At 38.0% G+C, this 20,884-nt stretch overlaps 1 protein-coding gene across 5 annotated transcripts in view; it reads left to right on the plus strand.

Annotated features, from left to right (window-relative positions):
- The window catches only part of LOC135101378 (DNA polymerase subunit gamma-1-like), a 43,377-nt gene that overhangs the window by 1,351 nt on the left and 21,142 nt on the right, over nt 1–20,884 (plus strand). For all 5 annotated transcript variants that reach the window (XR_010269245.1, XR_010269244.1, XM_064005281.1 and 2 more), the window contains exons 2-9: nt 9,191–11,947; nt 12,512–12,673; nt 12,847–13,040; nt 13,553–13,774; nt 14,044–14,290; nt 17,234–17,328; nt 18,232–18,323; nt 19,207–19,452. Coding sequence is in view for 3 of the 5 variants with exons in the window: in XM_064005281.1 (XP_063861351.1) it covers nt 9,214–11,947; nt 12,512–12,673; nt 12,847–13,040; nt 13,553–13,774; nt 14,044–14,290; nt 17,234–17,328; nt 18,232–18,323; nt 19,207–19,447 (3,987 nt within the window). In the remaining 2 variants the exon portion in view is untranslated. The remainder of the gene's footprint in view (nt 1–9,190; nt 11,948–12,511; nt 12,674–12,846; nt 13,041–13,552; nt 13,775–14,043; nt 14,291–17,233; nt 17,329–18,231; nt 18,324–19,206; nt 19,453–20,884) is intronic.

Consider the following 20,884-nt stretch of genomic DNA (forward strand, 5'->3'; position numbering starts at 1 on the left):
ACATTTAAAAGGAAAACAAGTGTTGGTGTTCATTGGCAATGTACAGTGTGCAATAAAACTTTTAACTGTGGAATGACAATCTAGGAAGTGGACAATGTGTTTATCAGAGGACCAGTGAACATTCCCACCCACCAGAACCATGCCCTGTGACCACAAGTAACATGTCAAAGTTAATTAAAGAAAAAGCAATGGAGGATGTGTTTTGGCCAGCATCAGAAATTGTAGAGGAAGTGATTGTTGAAAACATAGATCCAACCATGCCCACTACTTTGCTATCTCTCCCTGTAAATCTTGCACAACAGGCAAGCAGAAGGTGGCAAACTAACAGACCTGCAGAGCCAGTTGAATTGACCTTTGATATTAATGAGGAACACATAGGACTTAACTTTCTTCAGTACAGTGTACAGTATAAGTGTAGGGGACAGATGTCACTTACTATTTGCAACACAAGAACAGCTTCAGTTATTTGCTAAATCAGAAAGATGGTATGTTGATGGAACATTCAAAGTTTTGAGGTGGCTCTTCATGCAGCGTTTTATCATTCACACATTCATGCAATGTGATGGAGACTTAAAACAAATGCCCCTTTTATTTGCTTTAATGTCTGGTAAGAAGATCAAAGACTACAAGAAAGTATTCATTAAGACTAAAGAAATCCTGGGAGAACATTTAAAAGTTCAAGAAGTAATACTTGATTTTGAGGCAGGTGTTTGGCATGTTATCCAAGATGTTTTCCCAGGTGTGGTTATGTGTGGTTGTGTCTTTCACCAGGGACAGGGAGTTTGGCGGAAAGTCCAAGAACTCAGCCTTCAGTCTGTCTACACAAATGACAATGAAACAAAAATTTTTAAGACAATTGCTTTTGTTACTATATGTGCCTGCTTAACATATAGAAGGACTATTTTTAAGATTTTACAGGAAAACAAATAGATCGCAACCACTATCAAATCTTTTAGAGTACGTAAACACTTCATGGATGAGGTCTGAGATGTGGCCTCCCACCACTTGGTGTGTCCTTGCAAGGAGTGTCAGAGCAAATAATGATGTTGAAGGTTGGTACTATAGACTTAATTTGAATTTGAAAGCACATAAAGGCCAACTTGATTTCCTTTCACTCATAACACTATTGTATGATGAGGCAAAACTCATAACACTACAAGTGCATTTATTAAATGATGGAAAGATATTGCGACACCAAAAAACAAAATATACCAAGCATCGCTGACAACTTGTAAAACTTTGGGACCAATTTTCTAATGGTCACAGATCAGCTAAAAACTTATTGAAGACAGTTTCTCATTACGTCACCATAAATGTTATGCGTGAATTTTTTTTTTGTTTCAACTACATTTTTTTTTGTTTTTCAACTACTACATTTTAATTTTTAGTTTCTTAGCCTTGTTGTTATACATCTTTATAGTTTTAGATTTGTTCATAATGAATTGCACATAATATCTTGGATGCATGAATTTTAATGTTTTGAACCTTTTATACATTTATTTTTCAACCACAATATTTTAGTTTTTATTTTTCTTCAACCTTGTTTTACATTTTTTGTAAGTTTAGGTTTGTTAATAGTGAATTGAATACATTTTCTTGGTTGTATGAATTTTATTGCTTTAAAGCTTTTATACTTTTATTTTTCAACTACTACATTTTTAATTTTTATATTCTTTTAACCTTGTTGTTTCAAGATTCATGTTAATAATGAATTACAATTTCATGGATGTATAAATTTTATTGTTTTAAAACTTTTGCTTTTACCTTTTGTTTTATTATTGATATGTAGATCTGGTCCAAGTTGGTCCATTATTGAGGTCTGAGTTGGTATCTTATGATTCGAGTTGGTGGTGGTCTGGTCTGAGTTGGCAATGGTCCAAGTTGGGGGTGAACCATGTATTCTACTGCCACCCCTCTCCAGGACAAGCAAGCTTGGGGACCTGGTGGGAAAGTGGAATTTTAGGGTAGGGAAGGCCAAAATAGGCTATATTTGAGAAAAAGCAGTCTAAGGAGAAAAACACCACTTTTTAAGGGGAAATCCCTAAAAACTAATCAATAAACAGGGAATATCCACCTGTCCATACCACTGCTACACTTGCTTAACCTTTGGAAGTTGCTAATCTGAGTAACTAGGGGGTTGCCCACACTATGCTGTCATAACTGGTAAAATACAGTTAACATTCTCTCTCTCTCTCTCTCTCTCTCTCTCTCTCTCTCTCTCTCTCTCTCTCTCTCTCTCTCTCTCTCTCTCTCTCTCTCTCTCTCTCTCTCTCTCTCTCTCTCTCTCTCTCTCTCTCTCTCTCTCTCTCAACAAGCTTGGGGAACAGGTGGGAAAGCAGGGTGTTAGGGTGGGGGAAGCTAAATTATACCAAATTTGGACATTTATAAAAAGTCTAAGAATGAGATATGATATTTTGAAAAATAAGCACCCCACCTTAAGTGCACTGACCTAATCTAACTGTATATCTTAATAGGAAGTGGAATGTCCAGGGTGTGATTGGTTGACCTCTTCCTCATCCTCAAAGGATACTGGCACCACCAAGTATTCAGGACTCAATTGACTTCAGCAAAACATTGCACAGTCTTAAGAAATGTACATCCAAGTTGTCTTGCTTATGGAACTGCACAATAATATCATAGTACTTAAATTTACTTCCACTGCATTTGTCTAGCATTTTGACACTGGGTACTTTTGTGGTTAAGTGGCTAACTACCATGGCTGCCATGTATACATGTGGTGATTGGCCAGAAGTACCATATTTGCTGATGTATTAGATGCAGCCCTGAATAAGATGTTACCCTATTTTACAAGGATGTTTTGTGGAAAAAAAATTGTTTCATCATAAAGTTATTGAAAAAATTGTGTGTGTGTGTGTGTGTGTGTGTTATGCAATAGGGCCACTGGCCAAGGGCAACAAAAAAAATAAATAAAAATGCTAGTTCTCATAGAAATGTCAGATAGAATAATACAAAAAACAGAGGATAAGTGTCTTAAAATCTCCCTCTCGAAAGAGTTCATCATAGGAAGGAGGAAATACAAAAGCAGGCAGGGAGTTCCAGAGTTTACCAAAGAAAGAGATGAATGATTGAGAGTACTGGTTAACTCTTGCATTAGAGAGGTAGACAGAATAAGAATGAGAGAAAGAAGAAAATTTTGTGCAGCCAGGCCACAGGAAGAGGGGAGGTATGCAGTTAGCAATATCAAAAGAGCAGTTAGTGCAAAAATACCAGTAGAAGATAGCAAGCTGCAATATTGTAGCGATGAGAGAGAAGCAGGAGACAGTCAGTTAGAGGGGAGGAGTTGATAAGACAAAAAGCTTTTGATTCCAACCTCTCTAAAAACAGCAGTGTGAGTGGAACCCCCCCCTCATACACATGAAGCATACTCCATACATGGACAGATAAGGCCCTTCTACAGAGTTAGCTGCTGAGGTGGGAAGGGGGATGAGAAAAACTGGCAGAGATGACACAGAACCCCTAACTTCATAGAAGCTGCTTTAGCTGGAAATGAGGTGTGAAGTTTCCAGTTTAGATTATAAGTAAAGGACAGACCGAGGATGTTCAGTGTAGACGAGGGGGACAGTTGAGTGTCACTGAAGAAGAGGGGATAGATGTCTGGAAGGTTGTGTCGAGTTGATAAGTGGAGGAATTAAGTTCTTGAGGCATTGAACATTACTAAATTTACCCTGCCCCAATCAAAAATTTTATTGAGGTCAGAAGTCAGGCATTCTGTGGCTTCTGTGCATGATCTGCATAGGAGTGGATAGGACAAGAAGCTTGGTTTAGAAGATCATTAATGAATAATAGGAAGAGAGTGGGTGACAGGACAGAATCCTGAGGAACACGATTGTTAATAGACTTAGGAGGACAGTGACCATCTACCACAGTAGCAATAGAATGGTCAGGGAGGAAACTTAAGATGAAGTTATAGAGAGAAGGATAGAAGCCACAGGAGGGTAGCTTGGAAATCAAAGCTTCATGCCAAACTCTATCAAAAGCTTTTGATATGTCTAAGGCAACACCAAAAGTTTCACCAAAATTTTTAAAAGTGTGTATTTTGTCCTCGCAACTGGTGTGAGGCAGTGCTGTGGCTGTGCAGTACTACCCATCACATCTAAAACCATATCTCTCTCTCTCTCTCTCTCTCTCTCTCTCTCTCTCTCTCTCTCTCTCTCTCTCTCTCTCTCTCTCTCTCTCTCTCTTTCTCTCTCTCTCTCTCTCTCTCTCTCTCTCTCGCATGCACACACACTCACACACACACACACAACACACACACACACACACACACACACACACACACACACACACACACACACACACACACACTCACAGAGAGAGAGAGAGAGAGAGAGAATAACAACAATCTTGAGGATTGCTAAGTTGAATGAGACTAATTGAGAATGAAAATGGATGGAAGATCACAAATGTGAAAGAAATGGATGGAGGAAAAATGAAAAGGAGTAGGGGACAGGAAAAGGGAATACTAACTTCTCAATACTTCCTCTCTCCTTTTAATTCTTCACTCATTCCTCACCCTTGCTGCTTATATTTATTTTTTCTTCTTTCTCCCCTTCCTCCTCTTTCACCTTTCCTGCACTTCATGTACTCTCCTTCTCTGGTAATGTCCCTCCCCTTTTTCCTTTCATTTCCCTTCCTTTTTCATCTTGCCTCAGACCTCCCTCCCTGTCACCTCTCCTTCCTCTTATCTGTCAGAGATAAGGAACAAGGGAGAGGAAGGGGAAGGAGAGCAGGAAAAGGGGGAGGGCAGGAGGGAAGGAAGAGTAGGGCAGGGAAGGGGAAAGGAGAGGAGGGTAGGAAAGAGGAAGGGAGAGGAGGGCAGGAAAGGGGAAGGGAGAGGAGGGAGGGCAGGGAAGGGAGAGGAGATCAGGGAAGGGGAAGAAGAGAGAGAGAGAGAGAGAGAGAGAGAGAGAGAGAGAGAGAGAGAGAGAGAGAGAGAGAGAGAGAGAGAGAGAGAGGGGGTGGGGGGGGAGGAAGGGAAGGGAGAGGAGGGCTTGGAATGTGAAGGGAAGGAGAGAAGGGCAGGGAAGGGAAGGGGAGAGAGGGAGGGTTGGATGGAAGGAGAGAGAGAGAGAGAGAGAGAGAGAGAGAGAGAGAGAGAGAGAGAGAGAGAGAGAGAGAGAGAGAGAGAGAGAGAGAGAGAGAGAGATTTTATTAGTAACAATATTTGTGCTTAGTGTACTATTTCTTTAATTCAAGAGCTATAGGCCTAGGCTTACAAGCCTAGGAATCTGTACTATGGCCGCATTAGATGCATGGTGATTATTAGGTACTTATTTTTCAAGAAAGTGTGTAATGCACTGGCAAGTACAGTAAATGACGTTCAATTATGTTCTAATAAATCACTAAAAGGACAGCTCTCATTGGCTGAATGAAAGAGGTATAAGAGATACACCATTCCATACTGGAAACTAATACTAACATGTGCATTACACTGTCCCCCTCCAAGCGAGTCTTATCAGCACGGACTTTGTGATTTAGCTTAAGACAAGTCATGTCCCTGACATAACCATGCATGACCCCAAAACAAAACCCCCCACACAAGTATTATATAGTGAGTATTCATCACCATATATGCATAATTTAGCTGCTGTATGAGGTAAAATCGTTCAACCTTGTATATTAATCTGAAATTCATTTTTTTCAGATCGAGATAAATGCAATCTGCCGATCCATCTCTTTTGTAATGTGTGTATGTGTATGTGTGAGTGTGTGCTTGTGTATTTACCTAGTTGTATTGTACAAGGTCCAAGTTAAAGCTCATTTGTCCCATCTCCATATCTGCAATTATCCAGTTTCTCTTTAAATTTGCTCATACTGACAGCTGTAACCACCTCCTCACTTAAACAACTTCAAAGATCAATGCTTCAATATAACTATATTTTTTGATGTCACTGAGATATTTACTCTTTTTAATCTTTTTTGTACATCCTCTTGTACATCTTGTTCCCTCATCCATATGCATCTCCAAAACTTGTTTGTCTACGTTTTCTATATGGTTTACTAATTTGTACATTGTTATCAAGTCTCCCCATTTCTCTCTTCCAGTGTTATTAATCTCATTTCTTCCAGTCACTTTTCATAATTCTTTTCCTTCAATTCTGGCACCATCTTTGTTGTTGTCCTCTTTATTCTTTCCAGTTTCCTTATATTCTTCTTCTTGTGTGGAGACCATACGACTGCAGTGTACTCCAACTTGGGGTGTATCATGGTTGTAATTATTTTTTTCACCATATCCATGTCCATGTAGGTAAAAGCCACTCTTATGTTACTTAACATCCTATATGTGGAGCAAAAAATCCCACTTACAGTAAAATCCCTCTTATCCGGCATCAACGGGACCGCCGACATGCCAGATACTTGAAGCATGCCGGATACTTGAATAGAAATGAAATTATGTCCACAATCACCACGCATCTTACCATAACAAAGATCAGCTGATCGCCGTGCCGCGCTGTCACCTCACACTCACCAACACACAATACTACTGTACTAACATTCTCTTTAATACTTTCCTCTTATAAATAAGTTGATGGGTTACAAAAATAAAGTACGTATACACTTATTTGCTTTATTCAATATTAGCCAACATGTATAGCATACAATAAAGATATGAAAATGTACGAGTGTTTGTGACACTTTTTCGCTCCCCACACCTCTCATTCAACACCCTCCGGGTCATCAACATCATCAGATTCTGTACTTGTTTGCCCCACTTCTTTTCCCTTACAAGCTACTTTAAAATAGTTTCTAATGTCTCCTTGTTTGCAGCTCCTTCTTCTTTGCAGCAAAAACTCATTCTCAATGCAGTGAAAGGTCATAACATCTCGGGTTGATATGTATGTGCACTGCTCAGCAAACCTGACAAAGCCAGTTATGTGTTTCGCAGCCTGTTCCCGAGTTACTTTAGGCTCATTATCATCATCATCATCATCACTATCATCACTAATTTTCTCTAAATGATCTACTACAGCGTTGATAAGTTCCTCATCTGTGAGAGTGAATGTTATGGCCTGATTTTCGTCCACGTCCACCCATTACTGTAACGCTTCATCTGTCACTTTAAGTTGCACATTTCCCCCCATTTCCCTCAGCTCGCTCACCACTGAATTTTTCATGCCACCTACAAACCCTTCAAACTCCTCATCATCCTCATCACACATCATTAAAGGGTACAATTTGCGCCAACATCACATCAGTGTTTGCCTTTTAACGTCTAGCCAAGCAAGTGAAGCCATGAATATCGCATCCTTAACATTAAACTGTTTTTGGAACTCGGGGATCGTGCCGTCCTCATAATTAATCATAATTTAATTGATTTTATGAGTACACATTGATTTTTTATTGATTTTAAGGCTCGGGGAAAAATGTGCCGGATACATGAAGCTGCCGGATACTCGAATGCCAGATGAGAGGCATTTTACTGCATATGTTTTTTTTCTGGTGACAGTGTGTCCTGGATAATCACCCCTAAATCCTTTTCTTTATTACTTTTCACTATTGTATCTTCACCCATTTTATAGTTCCATGTAGGTCTTCTTGTACTTTTCTTGTCCTCATTTATCTGTCCTTCAGATAGTTTTGCATCCAACTTGATATTTTGCCTCTTAATCCTCCTAGATTTTCCAGTTTCCACAGTAGATTTGTTTGTGGAACCCTGTCATATTCTCTCTCTCTCTCTCTCTCTCTCTCTCTCTCTCTCTCTCTCTCTCTCTCTCTCTCTCTCTCTCTCTCTCTCTCTCTCTCTCTCTCTCTCTCTCTCTCTCTCTCTCTCTCTCTCTCTCTCTCTCTCTCTCTCTCTCTCTCTCTCTCTCTCTCTCTCTCTCTCTCTCTCTCTCTCTCTCTCTCTCTCTCTCTCTCTCTCTCTCTCTCTCTCTCTCTCTCTCTCTCTCTCTCTCTCTCCCCAGATATACAGCATCCATCCATCCATCTCTTTCTTGCACCACATCTATCACTCTAGTATAGAAGCTCAGCACATTTGTAACACATGACCTTTTTTGTCAAAATCCAAATTGTTGATCTGTAATTACCTCATTTTCTTCCAAATACTGCACCCATTTGTTTTGTTACAATTTTGCAGAGTTTATCTATGATGCTAGTTAATGACACTGACCTGTAGTTTATTGGCTCCATTTTATCATCTCCTTTATAGATAGGCATTACATTGGCTCTTTTCCTTTCTTTAGATACTCTTCTTTCTTTCAATTAATTATTTACCACATTCCAGATTGGCTCCACCAATTGGTCTCTATATTCTTTCAATACCCACCCTGACACACTATCTGGTCCCATTGCTTTTCTAAGATCCAAGTCACTCAACAGCTTGTACATTTCATACTTTTCCACCTTAATTTCATGTAACCCTTTATTTGACACTCCACCAGTAGGACCTACAAAATCTGCTTCATTTTTAAATATAGATTTAAAACTCTCATTCATAATTTTGTTGATCTCATCATTTTCATGTGTCCTTCTGCCTCTTTTTAACTTAACAATGCTGTTTCTTTGTTTCATTTTACCATTTATGTATCTATAGAAAAGATTTTGGTTCCTTCTTATATTTGTTGACTATATCCTTTTCAAAGTTCCTTTCTTCTTCTCTTCTTATCCTAAGATTCATTTCTTGCTTGTTTATATTCTTCTCTATTTCCTTCATTCCACTGCTTCTTCACCTTCTTCCATGTCTTGCCCTAGTCCTTTTTGGCCTTCACACATACGGCATTATACCAACTATGCCTGCTCATTTTCACTTTGTACATTGGTACAAATCTAAACACTCCCTCATTGTACTTATCTAATAGTGCTTCATATTTTGTCTGTACATCCTTGCCTTTCAACAACTTGTTAAGTTCTTCAAAATCTGCCTTTGCTTTGTTTAGTCTGCCATTTCTGTATTGTTCTTTCCAATCCTTTGCTTTTATTCCCTCTAATTTAACCTCTGTTACAATGTGATCAGTTTTTCCTAATGGGGGCAGAAACTTCATATTTGGCCTGGATTCCAGCTTCCTGGTAGACACTAGTGTGTGTGTGTGTGTGTGTGTGTGTGTGTGTGTGTGTGTGTGTGTGTGTGTGTTCACCTCCCCATGGATGTGTGTGTGGGTTGTGGATGTTGGATTGTTTACACACTTATATGTATGCTATTTTTACTAGTCAATTTATTTCCTAATTTCAGAAGGAAAGAAAATACTGGTAATCATGCTGAACACTAGGAAACTGTCTTGGCTTTACCATCTGGAACACCACCATCCATGGGTCTTCTCTCAAGTCAGATTGCCTCTTTCCTACTGCAAGCTGAACTACATCATACAGAGATATAAGTCCTCAAAAGTTGTTAAGTCTATCCAACAAGCAAAAAAGATTGCTATAGTTAAACCTATGGCAAAGAATGTTGACAAGGTAATAAATAAAGTAGTTAAGAGACCTCAGGAAAATCATAACTCAAGCAGAATACTAAGGAAAAATTCACCAGTTCTATTAGAGAAAAAATTTCCAGAATCACCTATTGAAACAGAAACACAAAATACCATCAAAGAAGAGAGTGATCATGTTCCAAAGATAGAAATTGCCTCATTGAATGATGTTATAGAGAAAGTTATAGGGAAAATCTATCATAAAAGTAATGGATCTTTAAGTTCCCAAATAACTGATAATAACTTTGATAAGTGTACAGGGAAGATAGATCATGGAACTGAGAAAGCACACAAAGTAAAAATTATTAAGAATAACAAGGTGGGGAATGACAAAAAAATTGGTGCCAGTAAAAGAAAGATTTTTTTCTTTGATAAAGAAATAAATATTGAGCAAGATGACTTGTTGGATTATGATAATCATCATCATAAAGGAAATCATGATATTTCCAAAAACACAAATGGCTCACTATCAGCTGAACATGTAAGTCTTTCGGTGGTAAAACAAGATGTAAATTCCTCAGCAGGAACCATTATGGACATGAATATTGATCTTGATAAGACAGAGGCATTGCAGAACATTCGAAGAAATTCTCTTGGCATCCAAATGTTGTCCAAAGCCATCTTTGATCAGTTATTTAAAGAAGCTTCTGAAAAGGACAATCAAAATGCTGAAAATCTTGAAAGAGCTAAGGAACATTTACAAGCTCATGGATTGTGGGGTAAAACCTCCTCCTTCATGGCTGATGTGGATTTCAAATTGCCAAAGTTAGAAAGTAATGATTTAGACCAACATTTCCGTGTCATTGCCGAGGATCAGTGTTTCCATTACAAACAGTTGCTCAACATGTTAATAGGAGAAGATCTTCCAAGCCCTCCAAACCATTGGGAATTCACCCCAGGATGGACACGCTATAACTTGGATGGAAGTTGCTCCCCAGTTGATTATCCAGAATGCTCTGCATTAGTTTTTGATGTAGAGGTTTGCATTAAGGAAGGCAATCAACCTACATTAGCCACAGCTATGTCAAACAAATATTGGTATTCATGGTGTTCTGAAGCTCTGACAAGCCCAGACCACCACATTGATAGAAATGAGATTAGTATGAAAGAACTGATTCCTCTTGAAAGTTCCAAAGAAGTCACACTCACAAATGCACACTTACCTAAGTCGCCTCGGCTCGTTGTGGGCCATAATGTCAGTTTTGACCGCCTCCGAGTCCGTGAGCAATACCTATTGAAAGAAACGGCTCTTCGTTTTGTTGATACCATGTCTCTTCACATTGCTGTGAGTGGCTTAGTTTCAGAACAGCGTGCTTTACTAATGAAAAATAAAAATGAACCAAAAATAAGGTTACCATGGATGTCTGTTGGTTGTCAAAACAGTCTTAATGATGTCTACAAGTTTTACTGTCATCCTGAAAAGAGCCTTGAGAAAAGCACCAGAGATGTTTTTGTTGATGGTAACTTGAATAATATAAGGGAAGACTTTCAGAACCTGATGGCTTATTGTGCTAGTGATGTGAATGCAACTCATAAAGTTTTGGTCAAGCTGTTACCATTGTTTTTTGATCGTTTTCCTCATCCAGTAACATTTTCTGGGATGCTGGAGATGGGACTTACTTTTCTCCCTGTTACACAGAACTGGGAAAGATATATAGAAGCCTCAGAATTTCATTACAATCAGGTTGAAAGGATGCTAAATGAGGAACTTGTCAAGCAAGTTCAGGCAAGCCTTGGTTATTTGAAAGAGGAAAAATATAAGAATGACCCTTGGTTATGGAGCCTTGATTGGTCCCAACCAAAAGGTAAAGTGAAAAAACTGCCAGGCTACCCAAATTGGTATAGAAAGTTGTGTGCTCGGACTGGGGAGAGGGAGGGCACTCCAGAGCCTGAAAATATGAGCACCAGTTTGCAGATTGTTCCAAAAATACTCAAGTTAACCTGGGATGGATTTCCACTGCATTATGAAAGAAAATTTGGTTGGGGTTACTTAAAACCCATTTATCAATCCTTCAAGGATATACCTCAGTTGGAATGGGATTCTTATCCTCTTGATGCAAATAATGCACCAGTATTTCCTGTAAAGATTTTCTATGATGTATTTGGTAGAAAGACTCAAGACGTAAATGCATCAGAAGTCATTGTATGTGATGAAAGTAGAGATGATTGGACACAGTATTTTGAAGAATTAAATTGTGTAAGTGAAGATTCAAGAAAAAGGAAGAGAGGCATAAGTGATGAAGATGACAACTTAAAGAACATAGGCATTCCTGGAGTAGGATTTATCCCTCTTCCTCACAAGGATGGTGCAGGATGTCGTGTTGGCAACCCTCTAGCCAAGGACTTCCTAAGCAAGATAGAAGATAACACATTAACAAGTCATGTGGGAGATATGGCTAAACTTGTATTAGAGACCAGCAAATCATTATCATACTGGAAGAACAACAGAGACCGTATACTTTCTCAAATGGTAGTTTGGAGCAATCATTCGTCTCTTCCTCATGTGGTCACTTCATCTGGTAAGCTCTTTTCTTCCATGTTCCATTATTGCTGTGTGTTTTAATTATAATTGGTCTTACACTGTGTAATATATCTCCTATGACAGTGTCATAATAAGTAACAATATATCCCAAGCCAGAAGTAGGATAGATACAAACAGCGCTTATTAGTTTTATAAGGATGGAAGTTTTTTTTTTTTTTTTTTTTTTTTTTTTTTTTTTTTTTTTTTTTTTCTTCATGCTACTGTAAGATACTTTAAGGATCCTACTAAAGTGAAAACTTTGAGTGAATTTCATTAAAATTTTTGTTTTAGGTCATGTTAAATCAAATTTGTTTAAAATAAACTTGTAAACTGAGTCACATGCATCATTGAGGGAACTTTTTAAACAATAATTAAAGTAGGAAGAGTCATAAGCTTTGTGCGCATGATCATAAAATGAATTGCATCTAAGATTTGGCCTTTAAAACAGGGAACATTTATGAGTGTATTTTCTTTAGTCTTTTAGATTTTACAGATCTTTACTGTAAAGTTCTTTAATGATATGCTGGATTCTAAATTTATTCAAGAATTTATCTCCCAAAAGATGGGTATACAAAAGACAGTAAGTATGGGGTGATATTGCCCATGGTGATCAGTGCTGGGACCATCACTAGGAGGGCAGTAGAGCGCACCTGGATGACCGCCTCAAATGCCTACACAGATCGAATTGGATCAGAACTTAAAGCCATGGTTGAGGCTCCCCCTGGTAAGCTTATTCATACAAATGTTTTGATTTTTGTTATAAGTAATAGTTTTTGAGTAATCACATGTGTATCACAAACTAATGCTTGTGGGCTGTTATGGAGTAATTATTCTGTAGACATTATTATTGCATGAAAGATTATTTATATCCTACATTTATGCATGTATCTTTTACAGGATACAAATTTGTTGGTGCTGATGTAGACTCTCAGGAACTCTGGATTGCAGCTCTGCTTGGAGATGCTTATTTCACAGGAGAGCATGGTGCTACTGCTCTAGGCTGGATGACACTGCAAGGAAAAAAGAGTGATGGAACAGACATGCACAGCCACACTGCTCACAGTGCTGGGATATCCCGAGATCATGCCAAGGTAAATAAAGGTTATTTTCTTAATGACACCACCTGGTAGATAATAGTTTTATTATAAAACAACATATATTTCTTCACTTAGCTCAACAATTACACAAGATAGCCCAATTTTGTTTACATACATGGATGAAGCAGTGTTTATTCTTATTACTTTCAAACAGTAATTATGGTGAGTATGCATTAAGGAATAAAATTTTTATGGTTCATATACCACTTTACTTATTATCGTAAGGCCTTGCCACTATGAAGTTATGCTAAGAGTTCATAAAGAATTAAAAGGATGATGAATAAAAATTGATACAGTTCAGTAATAATTACCAAAAAACTGAGTCACTGTTTACTTACTTGGAGTAGTCAGTAATAATGAACTGAATGACAGAAATGTTATCTACTGCTTTCTTGTGCAAAAAGTGAGCTTTTCATATTAATGCTGTTAGCAGTTTATATATGTTATTAATTTCTCAGCAGTGAAAAGTATTTATTGATTTATTCACTTATGTATTTATTTTTCAGGTTATTAATTATGGAAGAATTTATGGTGCTGGGTTGCGATTCATCCAGAGATTGCTGAAGCAATACAATCCAAAATTGACTGACGCTGAAACTAGAAGGCAAGCAGAGCACTTGTTTGCTGTCACCAAGGGAAAAAAGGGCTGGTACCTTAATGAGGCTGGTGAGAACCTTGCTTCAGAGTTGGGTCACCATGTCATTGAAGAGCCCTTGCCTAGAAAGAAGGTAGTAAAGTAATCTTTACCTTATTTTTAAAAGCTTGCTGTCAGGCATAAGAATAACATATACTTTAATTTTAAAGCTTACTACTGCAGCTTCCCCTCTATATGAAGGATATATTCAGTAAACTTCCTTATAATTTTATATCAGTATTTAGTGTTCCCAAGCATGAATTTTTTTAGATCTTATTCTTTAAGTAGACATTATTTATGCATCAGAATTTTAGATATTATTAAGATGCAAATTGTGAAACTAATTATATGTAATTCTTTTAGATTATGAAGATTTTACGGGAAGCATATGAAAACAATTATGAAGCCACATTTTCTGACATAGTGGAAAACCCCCCGGTATGGGTAGGTGGCTCAGAATCTCACATGTTCAACTGCCTAGAGGCTATTGCTCGATGTCCAGAGCCTAAGACTCCAGTACTGGGTGCTCGCATAACACGGGCTCTTGAACCACAATGGGTTGATGACCAGTTCATGATGAGCAGAGTGAACTGGGTTGTACAGAGTTCAGGCAAGTAGGACTTTGTCCACCAAAGTTTTTGTACTCTATTTCAGGGTATTAAGTGATAGATGTTTTCATTAAGGAATCTTGTCAGTTTTATTAATGGATATTGCTTGGGACAGTTATTTTACTAGTGTCACTTAAAGGGATATTTTTAGGAGCAAAGTCAACAAAACAAACTATGAGTAGATGTAAGATCAGTATGAAATTAATTTTTGAATGTCATGACACTGAGTGAAAGGCAGTGTTGGACTATAAAAAGTTTAATAAATTAATGATTTTAATGAAAATACAGGTACCAATTTTGATACAGGTTCTATGAAACTAGCTCAGAGAGTTGGCATTAGCATAAGCATTAACTTATTCTGATTCTTTCATAATGCAGCATGATTTGACCCTTGATTTCTGGCCAGGAAATTATTAATTTGTGATATACCTTGTTTACAGGTTGATCACAGGGGTTTATAGGTTGATCACAGGTACTATTTTACACATCCCATTTAGCCTCCATACCTGCATTTCTTACATTCATAACTTTTTATTGCTCTAAGACCTACATACATTGGCCATCAAATGTTGTGGTGGTCTTGTCAAAGTGTCATTGATGCAGTGGCCACCAACTTAGCACGAAAATAGCAGTAGAAGACTGCTAGAGATGCAATACTGCGGCGATGAGAGAGAGGCTGAAGACAGTCAGTTAGAGGAGAGGAGTTAATGAGACGAAAAGCTTTTGATTACACCCTGTCTAGAAGAGCAGTATGAGTGGAACCCCCCCCCCCCCAAGACATGTGAAGCATATTCCATACATGGATGGATAAGATCCTTGTACAGAGTTAGCAGCTGGGGGGGGTGGGGGATATGAGAAAAACTGGTGGAGACGTCTCAGAACGCCTAACTTCATAGAAGCTGTTTTAGCTAGAGATGAGATGTGAAGTTTCCAGTTCAGATAATAAGTAAAGGACAGACTGAGGATGTTCAGTGTAGAAGAGGGGGACAGTTGAGTGTCATTGAAGAAGAGGGGATAGTTGTCTGAAAGGTTGTGTCTAGTTGATAAATAGAAGAATGAGTTTTTGAGGCATTCAACAATACCAAGTTTGCTTTGCCCCAATCAGAAATTTTAGAAAGATCAGAAGTCAAGAATTCTGTGGCTTCCCTGCATGAAATGTTTACTTCCTGAAGGATCGGACATCTCTGAAAAGACATGGAAAAGTGCAGGGTTGTATCATCAGCATAGGAGTGGATAGGATAAGAAGTTTGGTTTAGATCATTAATGAATAATAAGAAGAGAGTGGGTGACAGGATAGAACCCTGAGGAACACCACTGTTAATAGATTTAGGAGAACAGTGACCATCTACCACAGCAGCAATAGAATGGTCAGAAAGGAAACTTGAGATGAAGTTACAGAGAGAAGGATAGAAGCTGTAGGAGGGTAGTTTGGAAATCAAAGCTTTGTGCCAGACTCTATCAAAAGCTTTTTGATATGTCCAAGACAACAGCAAAAGTTTCACCAAAATCTGTAAAAGAGGATGACCAAGACTCAGTAAGGAAAGCCAGAAGATCACCAGTAGAGCAGCCTTGACAGAACCCATACTGGCAATCAGATAGAAGGTTGTGAAGTGATAGATGTTTAAGAATCTTCCTGTTGAGGATAGATTCAAAAACTTTAGATAGGCAGGAAATTAAAGCAATAGGACAGTAGTTTGAGGGATTAGAATGATCACCCTTTTTAGGAACAGGTTGAATGTAGGCAAACTTCCAGCAAGAAGGAAAGGTAGATGTTGACAGACAGAGCTGAAAGAGTTTGACTAGGCAAGGTGCAAGCACAGAGGCACAGTTTTGGAGGACAATAGGAGGGACCCCTTCAGATCCATAAGCCTTCCGAGGGTTTAGGCCAGCAAGGGCATGGAAAACATCATTGCGAAAAATTTTAATTGGTAGCATGAAGTAGTCAGAGGGTGGAGGAGAATGAGGAACAAGCCCTGAATCATCCAAGGTAGAGTTTTTAGCAAAGGTTTGAGTGAAGAGTTCAGCTTTAGAAATAGATGTGGTAGCAGTGGTGCCATTTGGTTGAAATAAAGGAGGGAAAGAAGAAGCAAAGTTATTGGAGATATTTTTGGCTAGTTGCCAGAAGTCATGTGGGGAGTTAGATCTTGAAAGATTTTGACACTTTCTGTTAATAAAGGAGTTTTTGGCTTGTTGGAGAACAGACTTGGCATGGTTCTGGGCAGAAATATAAAGTGCATGAGATTCTAGTGATAGAAGGCTTAAGTACCTTTTGTGGGCCACCCCTCTATCATGTATAGCACAAGAACAAGCTGTGTTAAACCAAGGTTTGGAAGTTTTAGGTCAAGAAAAAGAGTGAGGAATGTATGCCTCCATGCCAGACACTATCACCTCTGTTATGCGCTCAGCACACAAAGACGGGTCTCTGACACAGAAGCAGTAGTCATTCCAAAGAAAATCAGCAAAATACCTCCTCATTTGCCCCCAACTATCAAAGGCAAAACACCAGAGGCACCTTCGCCTAGGGTGATCCTGAGAAGGGATTGGAGCGATAGGACAAGATACATATATAAGATTGTGATCGGAGGAGCCCAACGGAGAAGAGATGGTGACAGCATAAGCAGAAGGATTAGAGGTCAGGAAAAGGTCAAGAATGTTGGGCGTATCTCCAAGACAGTCAGGAATACGAGTAGGGTGTTGCACTAATTGCTCTAGGTCGTGGAGGATAGCAAAGTTGAAGGCTAGTTCACCAGGATGGTCAGTGAAGGGAGAGATGTAAAATTTAAGCAAGTAATCAGCAAATATTATATTAGTACATTACATGGAGAGTCATAATGGAAGTAAGAAATAAGTGAGGCTTTGTAATATGATTTTAATAGTGATTTAGCCATTATTTTGTAGTCCAGTGGTGTTAGTGTAACTCACATAGAGTCTTACTTGATTTTCAGCTGTGGATTACCTGCACATTATGCTGGTGTGTATGCGGTGGTTGTTCACAAAGTACAGCATCTCAGGTCGTTTCTGCATCAGCATTCACGATGAGGTACAATACAGTGTATGGAATTTCCACTAATTCTTTATTTTAGAAGTTTTCTAATATTGTTTTTTCATTGAATGCGGACTAATGACATAGTAGGGGATACTCACAATAGTGAGGATGAGAGTGATGCAGCTGTCAGCATGTCAGTGTTTGTAAGAAGGGAAGATAGTTACAGAGTGATAACACCTCATAACCATGTGGGACTTCTTTATACATTTATAAAGTGAGCTTCATGACTTGTTCTTTACTAGTTGCTTTGTGAAATGATAGGACTGAAACACCCCAAAAATTCCATAAAATAACTAAAGCCACAAAACTAGTTAATGACTCAATAGCTGAGGAAAGATGCTTTGCACTTTTTTATTTTCATCTTGCAGCATATTTCGTCATTGTCATCTTGTTGGCCATGATATAACCATATATTTCATTGTACAATGTTTATATTGATCTCCATAAGGATGAATTAGAAATAGAAAGTTGAAACTCAAAAAAATTTATTGAGTTGAAGGTAATACAATTTAAAATGAACAGATGAGGCTTTGTATCAGTCATCTTTGTGCCTCTTACAACTCATCTAGTCCACAAAATCATGTCTTAAATTACCATACATATGTTCATAATTGTGTAGTGTTGAATGTATTGCTATACATTGGAATTGAAATGTAATAAACTTTGATTGAACAGTGTCAAATCTTTAACCAGGGTAAGTTATTTCTTGTATATAGGTAGGCCTAGTCTTGGAACTTCTTGATACCACATTCATTGTTATTCATTGAAAAGAGTAGTTTATGATACTGAAAGTATACAAGTATACCGAAAAATCTTGTTTTATTTTATAAGACAGGTTTTTCAGTTATACTTGACATTTTATAATATCTCATGGTTAATTTTTTTAACATGTGGCAGGTACGATATTTGGTAGCTGAAGAAGACTGTTACAGAGCAGCCCTAGCTCTCCAGATCACCAACCTTCTTACACGGGCATACTTTGCCACAAGGTAAAGTAATAACACAAATAGTAGTATATTGTCATTGTTCCTAATACATGCTGTAACTCTGCTACAGTATTGTATTTCTTGCCATATTTTACTGTTATTTCTATGATTACTGTTCTTCTGAAGTTATGGGATCTCTGCAAGACTTTCTGCTCATTCTCATCCTTATCTTTTGAGCATAGTAATGCAAAAGTTAACCATTCTCTTTATTCTTTCATCCCTTTGGCTGGTAAACTTCAGAACTTACATCTGTTTCTTATTTCCCCCATTTTTGTGACTAATTCCTTCAGGAGAAGTTTCAGATTATATAGACAACTAAATTTCCTACACTTATGAAAATTTCTATATTGTTGATTCTTATCCAACACAGTTGCTAGGTTTCTCTGATTGTTGTGCATGGCAAAATTCTTGCTTGGCATACTTAAGATTTAATGAGAAATAATAGATGAGGCACCCAGGCTCCCTCCAGATCCACTTACTTTGTATTTTCACCAGATTTGAACCAAATAAACAATAAATTGATATCAGTATTAAATTTATTTATTAAATCAATCTCTTATCTTTAAAAGTAATGTTCACTTGGTATCCTTAGTTTGACAGCACATCTTGGACATGTCAGTGTCTCATGTAAACAAACAGTTGTCCAGACCGCTGCCAAAAACATGCAGTAGATGGTGCCTTGTCATAAAAAGACATTTCTTTTACAGTTTTGCCTTCTACACAAGTAAAGGTAGCATAGAATGTTAAGAAAAGCGGCAATGACAAGTTAAATTGCTTCTGGTTCTTTACTATCTTGTGGAAAATAAAGAATTCATAGGGAGAGGAACTCCAAGCATTTCATCTGTATATATGAAATATATACTATATGTTCAGTTTTTCCCCACAGGCTGGGATTCAAAGACTTGCCACAGTCAGTTGCTTTCTTTAGTGGTGTGGACATTGACCAAGTGCTGAGGAAAGAACCCCACCTAGACTGTGTTACCCCATCCAACCCTCAAGGCTTAATGAAAGGCTACAACATAAAACCAGGGACCACTTTGGATATACATGCAATAATGGATAAGACAGATGGAAAGTTGGCAAAGCTTGACCTTGAATGTTGTGAAGAAATGATTAAGACTGATTAATCAAGGTATGTATAGTTCATTCAGTTTTATTCAGATATTCAAGTATAAGGCATATCTAGAGAGGGTTCAGTATACCACCCCTGGTGGAATGTGTTTGAATGTATATAGTAACATCTCTATCTTTCCTCTCTACAGTGGGCTTAGATAGTGTTTAATAAATAAATAAAGAAAAAAAATCATGGTAGTTGTCAGAAGCAACTTGCTGATAGGAAGGGCCAAACATCCTGTTAGATAAGGGATCTGCTCAGAGGGGAGGAGCAAGTAGACTGTGATGAGATCATATACCTGTTATGTCCACATTCCTAAATATTGAATGTATTTTTAGTATTTTTAAATGTAACATTTTAGATTTCCTATATGTGCTGACCATTAATTCTCCAAGTTGCAATACATTATGTTGATAGACTATGCTTGTGTAATGGACACTCATAGAAGGATGATCAGTGAAGATCTGTCCTTTGTCCCTGTAAAGTCCTCAGGATAACCATGAATTTTTCAGTCTTAGGGAATGTTTTTATATGTGTGAGCATGGGTGAGTGCCTTGTCTTGACAAATCTTCTTTGCAAATGAAGCCAGCCTGCTATATAAGAACTATATTCAGGCTTTTAAGACAACTTTTCAGTCTGACATATTAAATTTCTTAGTTTGAGGTTGTCTTAAAGTATTGAAATTTGCTGCTGTGCCACTTCTTGCAATCTCTGCTGCTTTATGTTGCTTTTCAGGTCCTCTTACTCTGTCCATTTCTTCTCTTCTTATACATACTTCATACACTTAGCTTACTCATTTTTCACCAGTGTTGTGTAGTCGTTGGTGCACTGTACAGTCAGCAACATTTGCAATTAGAACTCCTGCTGATATGAGTGTCACATTGCACTAACTGGCAACTTGGCCCTTCTCAGTCTGAAAAAATCTGCCAGGAAAAAATAAATGCATGGCAACTTAATTTAGCCCCTCACATATTTTTTTGAAGCATAGAGTAATGGATTCAGTGTGACATTGATGTAAGGGAAAGCTATTTTTAGTGACCACTCCTTGCCTCAGCTAACAAAATGGCTGTGTTTGTTTTAAACAGTGTTTCACTGAGGTGATGTGTGATTGTGATGCCTGGAAAAAACACAGGCCACGATTACATAGTACGAGTGTTGAGTGTTAGGGTTTTACTAAAATAGTGAAACCCTTGAAAATACAGTGCATAACTATTGGCAATGAAAAGACTATGAGTGCATTGGTGAAGAAATGCAGCAGTGAGGGATGCAAGGATGTGCCTCACCACAAACATGATGGTGGGGTGACCCAAATTTTTGTTTATTTAGTTGTTTTGCTGTAAACTGAGGATGTACCTTTAACTGTCTCTTGATATCATGTATGTTGTTGTCAAACATTTTGGGGTGTCCCACCACCATGTTTGTGGCAAAGCACATCCCCATGTCCTTAATC

Source organism: Scylla paramamosain, chromosome 6, assembly GCF_035594125.1.
Source record: "Scylla paramamosain isolate STU-SP2022 chromosome 6, ASM3559412v1, whole genome shotgun sequence".
NCBI classification, from domain to species: Eukaryota; Metazoa; Arthropoda; class Malacostraca; order Decapoda; family Portunidae; genus Scylla; species Scylla paramamosain.